General features: G+C 30.2%; 1 protein-coding gene across 1 annotated transcript in view; it reads right to left on the reverse strand.

Annotated features, from left to right (window-relative positions):
* Positions 1-6,163, reverse strand: part of LOC126768603 (RYamide receptor-like) — a 45,561-nt gene extending 39,398 nt beyond the window's left edge. The window contains exon 1 of the mRNA XM_050486789.1: positions 5,661-6,163. Coding sequence (XP_050342746.1) covers positions 5,661-5,671 — 11 coding nt within the window. The 5' untranslated portion in view covers positions 5,672-6,163. The remainder of the gene's footprint in view (positions 1-5,660) is intronic.
* Positions 6,164-9,752: the final 3,589 nt, after the last annotated feature.

Raw genomic sequence — 9,752 nt, forward strand, 5'->3', positions numbered from 1 at the left:
CGCCTAAATGGTTCTGAAGAAGTTTATAAATAAATTATTTCTAATTATACTATGATAATTAATACAAAGCGCCGTCAATTTTGTTTTCGTAGTCCTCTCGTTTCAACAGGGTCGCAATGACTAACAAAGAAAATATAACAACTACGCGACTGATGTAAGAAACAAATATGTATATTTTTTAAATATGGGCACGGGAGACGTAGTTTTCGTGTAAAAAAAATTGTAAAAAGCACCAAAAGCTTTTTGTCGTTATAAAAATAAAACGAAAGAGTTGTACAGAAAGCCCTGCCCTAGAGTATTTGTAAATATAATTATTTATCTGAATTTGTCTCGATAGTGTTAAGAGTTCAATAAATATGTAAAGACCTTTCGTGGTTTTTTTTTATCAAGAAAATTTTATCCTGTTATATTTTTGATCAAACGCAGCCCTTAAAAGGATATACCCACTATATTTTATTTTAACTTTGACCCCTACAGTATAAAAATAAAATATTAGCAATATACTCTTCGGTGAAATAGTGTTGTCGTATAAATAAATGCATATTAATCAATAACTGTATGTACATAATATAGCGGAGCAGCTCCAACAAAATTCTAATCATGGTTGCTAACAGACTAGACTGTAAAAATGTATAAAAATGTGTAAGTTGCAGCTGGACCATTAATTTGTATAAGTATTAGATAGTAGTGTTTATTTTATTTTTTTGTAATTTTGTATATGAGTTGTTACTTGAATAAATAGACATCGTTTGTTACTTACGATCCCTTTCGTCTCCAAGTTCCCTTCTTTCTCATATTCACTTTTAAAAATTAATGTTCAGTTTATTAATTTAATTGTTATAAAAATCTTGTAAGTTACATATTTATAATTACTATACTACTATGAAACTATTGATTTTACGAAAGAAATCTTGGCCTCCAAAGTTTTGTCGTTTTTTTTTGGTTTTTATATGTGATTTTTAATTCGAAAGTTGTGGCTATAAACATAATAATTAATATATAATTAATACTATATGATATTAATATATAATTAATACTATATTATATTATATTATAACATAATATTTTTTTTTACTTCTTAAAACCTCCTGTATAATAATGACAGTAATACTGCTATTATGGAAAAGAAAATCATTATATATATTAACTTCGTTTGAAATTCAGATATCATTTTAGTATTATTTTGTTATAAGTATTTAATATGACGATTTGTCCAAATTTCACTTATTAATTTTTGTGAAATTAGATTCATTATAATAACTTGCAAATGGTAAAGTACTGCAGATATAAGCTACCTAAAATTTGTTAGCAATTAATAATGAAAAATTCCAAGAGAGCACCTTTAATTAGCGCAGAATAATTGATAATATGAATGATTAATGATTATATACAAAAATAATATATAAATAATTAATATTTAGTTAAGTTCTTTAAGTGAATGTGTGTGTATAGTGCGTGTTTTGTTTTTGATGCGCCTGGCAATCACCGCCAACAGACTGTAAGAAATATTAACCATCCCTTACATCGACAATTCGACACTAATCTTGGGTACTACGATGTTATGTATGTGTGTTATGTATGTGGCAAAATATTTAATTAATGGTAACTACCTAGACGGGGTTGCACAAAGTCCTACCAAATAAAAACAATTATAACAAGCCAATAATTAAAATTCGATTATACGATTCAGTCGTTTCCTTTGGTTTCCTTGCGCGTAGATATTTATAGTTTTTCAATGTATTTTTTTTTTCTTGATACTTAAATTTGTATGAAGAAGTTGTCATAAATATGTATAAGGAACAAGCTTACTTAAAATAATAAATAATTATCAAATGGAAAAATGAATGCGTTTGCACACAGACTAACAATAATTTATAGTTCAGCGGCACTGACGCTAGGTTACAAAATGATTGGGTTTGTTTTTTAATAAAAAATTGCAAATAAAATAACTACCATCAATGTGTTAAAATTATATTAGTATATATCTCGAGCGTACACATATTAAATAGTTTGTTTGAGTTTGTAATCCGGAATACTTTATTAATAGACGCGTATATAATGTTTTTGAGCAAAATATTCGGCCAATATGACGTATAGAAAAACACAAAGAGAGGCCCCTTATACACGTAACTATATCACACAAATATTAACTTTAAATTTTCATTTAGCACCTTAAAAAATCATAAGGTTTCCGTAAAAAACAGTCTTGACAAACTTATTACATTTTTTATGATTCGGATAAACATTAGTATACGGTAGCAAGAGTTTCGGGCGAAAAAGAGAGAGAGAAAAATAAAAGGTGCAAATATATTATGAAATAACGAGATAACTCAATATACACGTACAATATTTTTTACTAAACATGATATCATTATAATCTTATAGATTGATGAAGACAAGTATAACTCTTCAGGAGTTGTACTCTTCAGTTATACTCTTCTAAGGTTAAACATCGTCGAACTTCAACTGAAAGTTGTATATTAAATATCTCTTTTTTATAAATAAAAATTATGTATTCAGAAATGGCATTTATGTAGAAAATCGATTTTATCATATAAATATCATTAATTATTAATTTATACCGGATTTCAAGTTTGTTTCACATGTCATTGTCTTTGACATATACGTTCAATACGAGACACATAATAATGCAACACTATTCCACTAAAAATGAAAGTAGAACCGACATTATATAGGATTTGTGTAGTTTGTACCTTATTTCACAAAAAATAAGGTTTCAACCTGTGTATCGTATATTGACATGTTACAGGATTAAACTGAATGAAAAGCTGCCACCGGTTCGGAATGTAGGTTCTACCGAGAAGTACCGGCGCCAGTGACGGATTTCCTAGTATATACAATTGTCAGTGTGCCTATTTTATTTTAGTTAAAATTGCACATAACTACAATTAAAGGTATGGACGAAAAATTTTCTGTAAGACTTCTTTTTTCAAGACGTTTGGTAAATTATAAAACTAATTACAAAATTTATGTTTAAATTTGCCGCCCCTCGAATCAGCCGCTCTAGGCTCACCGCTACTCAGCCTGTCCGTGAATCAACTACTTATCGACTAAGAAACTCGAAAAGAATAAGCTTTATAAGGAGTAAATTTGAATTAACTTTTATTTAAAAGAATTCAGTGTATATTTACTAGAAACATACTTTCCGGCTTCACACGCGTAAAATGAGGGTCACGATAAAACGCTGCTGTCGTAATACATATAAATATATCGGTTTACGCAGCACTTGACGGTAAAGTCGGCAGTTGCCATAATTTTTTCCAACATCTTCAACTGTCATCATCAACATCACAAGACAAACAATTATATATCAAAACCTTCCTCAGTAATTTCTCTGTCCATTGATGAAAACCTTATAAAAATCCATTCGGTGTTTTTTTTATAGAATAGGTAGACGGACGGCAAATGGCGCACCAGAGGGTAAGTGGTCGCCACCGCCCATGGACATTGGCGCTGTAAGAAATATTAACCGTTCCTAACATCGCCAATTTGCCACCAACCTTGGCAACTAAGATGTGTCCTTTGTGCCTATAGTTATACTGGCTTACTCACCCTTCAAAACGGAACACAACAATACTTAATGTTGTTGTTTGGCAGTAGAATATGTGATGAGTGGGTGGTACCTACCCAGACGAGTTGGCACAAAGCCCTACCACCACGAAAAGTAGTTTGCGTTTGCGTTGGGACTTTTGTTTATAATATGGAGTAAGATTTTCAAATCTTAACTTTTAACGTTTTTATAATCTATAATCGTATTACGGCAGAATATATTTTAATTGCAAATGTATTTATCTTACTAATTTTAAGGCTATAATATATTTGCTATAAATTTTTTTATAGAAATCTAAATACATTACTTACATTACGAATACTTTCCTTTAAACAACTTGTTAATATAGTGTTAACGACACAGAGCCTATTTTGTACAATGTTCATGTAGAAAAGTATATGATTACACTTTACAATACATCAATAGAAATCTTATTTATCTCTGATTGAATTAACATGTATTGTTATGTTTTTATTTTAAATATATTTTGAATATGGGTATCCTACACATTGAATTGCGCTTGTAATTATATACTTGAAGGATTTCGGTATCTTTGACATTATAGACCCAAAATAACTTTACGAAGTTCAATGTGTTTGGTTTTATTCAATGTATTTATATTATAAATTATAAAATCTTATAAAATACTTTATTTGATGGAAATTTGGTGTGTCATTTAAGAAACATTATTGGTTTCACCTATAAATGTTGTTTAATATGTGACTGTTAGTTATATCTAGGTATAAGGCCGCTGGCCCGGAGGTCGTGGATTCAATTCCCAGGTAGGGCGAATAAAAAGTTATTGGATTTTTCTGACACAAAATTCTCAGTAGCAGCCCGGGGTTTGGAAGTTGGAAGGGTGTACACTCCCGTGCCTCGGAAAACACGTAAAGCCTGTGCCTCTCTTTCAGATCGTGTCGGATTGCCGTCCTATCGGATTATGAGAGATAGAGAGTTCACCTGTGTTTGGCACACACTTGTAAAAAGTAAAAAGTAACAGCCTGTGAATGTCCCACTGCTGGGCTAAAGGCCTACTCTCCTCTTTTTGAGGAGAAGGCTTGGAGCTTATTCCACCACGCTGCTCCAATGCGGGTTGGACATATTATGTATACACACTTGTGTATACATAATATGTCCTGCGCAGTTGGTTAATCTCTCTTGAGATTGGCCGCCGTGGCTGAAATGGGCATCGAGGAATTTATTGCTTATAATTAGTTAAACAATACTTTATCCTTGTTTCTAATATGAAATCAATTATAACAAAAAGATAAAAATCAATGTTTGGCAAAACAACGTTTAAATACAATTAAGGCTATAAGTTTTTAATAGTCAAGGCTAGGGTGTTAATAACGGGTATCTGAGTTGCAACTGCTATTCAGCGTGCTACAGTTTAAAAATATACGCGATATTTGAAAACAAACTTACGATCATGCTGATTCTTATTCTTCTGAGTTTCTAGGATATCTCGTTTCGTTACTTTTATTTGTATTTAAATCATTCTATGATTTCTGTTCGATGCTCTAAGAAACCAACAAACTAATTGACGAATGTATAGGTAAGAATGTATAGTTAGGTCTGTATTAATTTAATAATATATAAAAACAGTAGTGCAAATAATCATTTATGCATAACTTCATTGACCATAACAATATAATGGTTGTATACCTCGTAATATCGTTATCGTTCACTTTCATTCTTAAAGACATAAATAAATTCAATCCGTTCCAAGATAAACAATATTGAACTCCGGGATAGTTAACGCATCACGACTATTAAATAAAGCCTTTAGACCTTCTGAGCTTCTAATTTACATCATGTAAGTATGGGATGAGTTATTTACGAGGCATTTGAATATCATATACACTTATTATAATTATTTTTTTAAATGAAACATACGGTTTATAGCAACTTAATTGTATACCATTGGTAAATATATTATACAAACAACTTTGGTATCAAAGTGTTTTTTTTTCTAAAAGCAAGCGATGATAAAAACGCTCCGAACATAAGCATCACATTTTCGAATGACTATTTATTTATTATAATAACGATAGGATCCGGTCAGCTATATTTACTACAAAAATCTTACCTGGTGTCCATTTTGATAGGTTATTGGTGATATGTGTTGAAGATTATTAAAATTTCTTTGTTCTCTCTCCGACGATGCCCAGTCTCGATTTACTAACGACTAGGCATACAAGTAGCACATAGCAAGACAGCCGCCTTGCCGTTTGTTTGTAAAACGATTATCACGCTTGCTCCTGCTTCCAAAGTTGACATTGCGCATTTACTGTTTTTTAACCTTGCCGGTAATCAAATTATTTCAGTACATTTGATTAACTACACCATTTCACGTTATTTTATACCACATATTATCTCGTTTTACACTGAATTTATTATGTTTTTCTTGGCTTAAACAACACTTCTAATTAAAATTTGTATTACCCTATATATCTTATATACATAACGACTGTATTACATATATTTTTAATTATTTTCTTATAATATTTTGTAATTAGTTATTATTTTATTTGTAACCCGCAACGAGTTTCGCGCGTGAAGTTTCAGGAGCGACTGTACTAGACGCGTATTGTCACTTCACTCGTTCGTAGACGAATGCGCGCTCTGTGAACATCCACCCTACACTAACAATTTTTATGAAAAGGTTATATCGTCGACGCATTGGAATCGCTAGATGACTGTTTAAATATCTCGCTGATAATTATACTGATCGATCAATGAAGATAATTTTACACACATCATTTAAATCAACAGTTAAAATTTTCGTTTGCTATTTTACTAAAAACTTACTTCACTAAATTTACTGTGACGCAAAAAAGTTTTGTGAAATATGAATACAAAATTAGTAAATTCAAACGAATACTACGTATACATAAATAGTACTTACTTGTAGTTGTACGTATTATTACTAAATATAATACGTATATGCTACGAAAAAAATTAATGAAAATCAAATAAGACATGTTATCATATATACACTATTGTTTACATGATTTGAGTAAAAGAGCTTATAGAAAGTATTCGTTTATTTAATTATATTATATATAAATTTATGTATGATTATTTCATGTGTTTAACCGTTGAGTTTCTTTCCGGTTCCTTGCGGTAGAATCTTCATCCCGAACCGGTCGTATCTATAAAGTTAATTTATCTTATATTATAAGGATTCAAAAATATCTTATAATCCTATTTGAATTCGAAACAACAGGTGAAATTAGATTTTTATAACTTTTCCCTTTAGTTTAAAAGTCACTCGGAAATCGTAAGTCATTCCTGTGACCTTTCGCTAATTCACCTAGCATTAGTTAATTGTATTTTAATTCCTCGGTCATTTCCATTTTCATTGTTACTGTACGACCGGACTAAATATAATATGGTTTTAGGTAAATAACATATTGAGATGGCATATACGTTCATGGGGTTAAATAAACGTTTTATAAAGTAACTAAATTTAAAATTGAATGTCAATATTTTTACAAGATTAAATATATTTAAACACGATCCAACACTACTATTAAAATACTTTGAAATAATAATGTTTCATAATAAATTAACAGTTTGTAGCCTTTAAGGAATATCGGCTGGTTACAGACTTATACCAAACAGCATATTTTGTATGTACAGTGAGGAACTTTAATTTGAAATCCATTTAAACTTGAATATCGCACAACAAATATATAAACTCTAACAGCTATTATTTTAGCATGTAAGTTTTTAATGTTGGAATTAACGCTTTGTGACGTCACCAAGGACAACTGCTCTAAGATATCGAGTGAACAGAAAAATTATTTTCATACTTTTCCGAACAAAATTTATGAGCAAGACCAGCTGTTACTTGGTATCTCCGGTACACACTTATTTTCAACAATATTATTTTGTTCACGTTATTAAAAAAAATATAATCATTATAATAATGTACATTTATAAATATAAAATATATACATTTCACTAAATAAGTCGATTATTTTAAATATCCTGTTTGATGGCTTTGACAGTTCATGCATTGTCATAATACGACGAAATTAAATGTAATGCAAAAATATATACGTGTATATGTGGAGATGAATTCACTTGAATTCTATCATATAAGTATTAAGCGGATCTTATCTAGGATAAACAGAACGGTAATTGCCGTGTTTGTTTTACTATTTATAGTTTATTTACTCACGAAGAAAGAAGACTTTATCACTATCAATTTATATCTATCAAATTTCTGGCTTTTTTATGGATGAACTGGAATCGAGCTTTTTCATAAATTTTCGATTTTACATTAAATTGTACATAAATATTACGCATTTAATAAGTGTGAAAGTATGTTTGATTGGAGGTTCTTTTATATCAGAGTCAAGTAATATACAAATTTAAAATATTATATTTCAATTTATGCTCAGCGAACTGGACGTTCATCCGCGTAAAAATATTGTTTATCAATATTTTATTTTTGTTTAATTTAAAACATAAATTGATTGTTTGTTTACGGGGTAACTCAAAATAGCGTCGTAATTTAAAAGAGATCATATGAACGAGCTTTTTGTGTAATATTTTTCAAGTTAAAATTGGTATTTTTTTCTATTTTGCTTTGCTCTTGGCCACAACCATACATAATACAGATATACAATACTGATGTAATTTAAGATGTAACGCGTTTGATTAGAGGATGCCTATTCATTCTTGCCTTGAAAATACCTAGATCGGAACACAAACGCCGGAATAAAAAAATATTTAATGCTCACGGTATTACTGTAATTGAGGGCATCTTGGGTTAACATTTTTTTTTTTTTTTGAACAAATTATACATATCAGAAACAATATTATATACGATAGTATATAATATTGTAACTACAATAGTATAAAACTGTGTCGTAGCTACTAACGCCCTCCAATTCTACAGCACATTTATTTATTATTAGTTCATTGCAGACATAATAATAAAATATAATTTGAGTTAACAAAATATACCCACTGCCGAATAATCTAGTGCCGGTTATGCTTTTTCACAAACCTTTCGTGCACGCGTAGTTATTATATGTTTTTAATATATTAAATTCAGGCTAGTTTCTGCTTGTCGATGCTTATTTTATAGAATTTTTACTATTGGATCTAAGTAAGTAATAAAAGAAATACCTACATCCAGTATCATATCTAATCCTATCTGCTATCCGAATTCCATGACAGCGCCGAGCGACGTTGATGTGGAAACTGGGACATAAACAAAACATACTATCACGTGTATTGATAATAATGTATCTATATTAAAACGCACACACACAAAACTTAATGGGTTCTCAAACATGAGCAGTTTGTAGTTGACGCAATAACGCTAATGATACCCTAACGAAATGGAAATACCTTTTATAGAAACGCGGTAATTGTAAATAACTTAATATATTTTGTCTCAGCAATAATAAAATTTATTATTTTCGTAAGAACTAGCGATTACAAACAACTTTGTCAGCTTATTGTTTTTAAGTTGTGTTAAACTCAACGCGTATATGATTTAGAATAACCTAATATTTATTGAAGTTAATTTGATTACAAATTTTGTTTTAATGTTATTTAATTTCATGATATGATTTTTACAACTACCGACATTATAATGACTTAACTTTTGTATAAAAAGCGAAGTATTTACAATGAACGATCATAATTATTATTGAACTTGAGCAGGGTGGTTACTCTGCCTGTTTAAATAAATATTGTTTATAACCACCCAACACTTCTTTCGCTATCTTGGCCCACCTTCTGTTTCAGTTGTTTTTATAATTATTTCTAACTTTATTATCATTAATTTTCCGCATGCGGCTTCATGCGGCAAGTGCTAAGAAATTAATTTAGTGGTATTATTGTAACATATAATTAAATTGTTGGTGTTAGGGGTAGAATATAGGGACTTATTGTTTAGTTTTATTCATTTATAAAACAGCAATACTTGATATTGTTGTGTTCCGGTTTGAAGGGTGAGTGAGCCAGTGTAATTACAGGCACAAGGGACATAAAATCTTAGTTCCCAAGGTTGGTGGCGCATTGGATATGTAAGCGATGGTTGACATTTCTTACAATGCCAATGTCTAAGAGCGTTGGTGACCACTTACCATCAGGTGGCCCATATGCTCGTCCGCCTTCCTATTCTATAAAAAAAAAAAAAATTTTAATTTGAATA

The sequence above is a fragment of the Nymphalis io genome, chromosome 5 (genome assembly GCF_905147045.1).
Source record: "Nymphalis io chromosome 5, ilAglIoxx1.1, whole genome shotgun sequence".
Taxonomy (NCBI): Eukaryota; Metazoa; Arthropoda; class Insecta; order Lepidoptera; family Nymphalidae; genus Nymphalis; species Nymphalis io.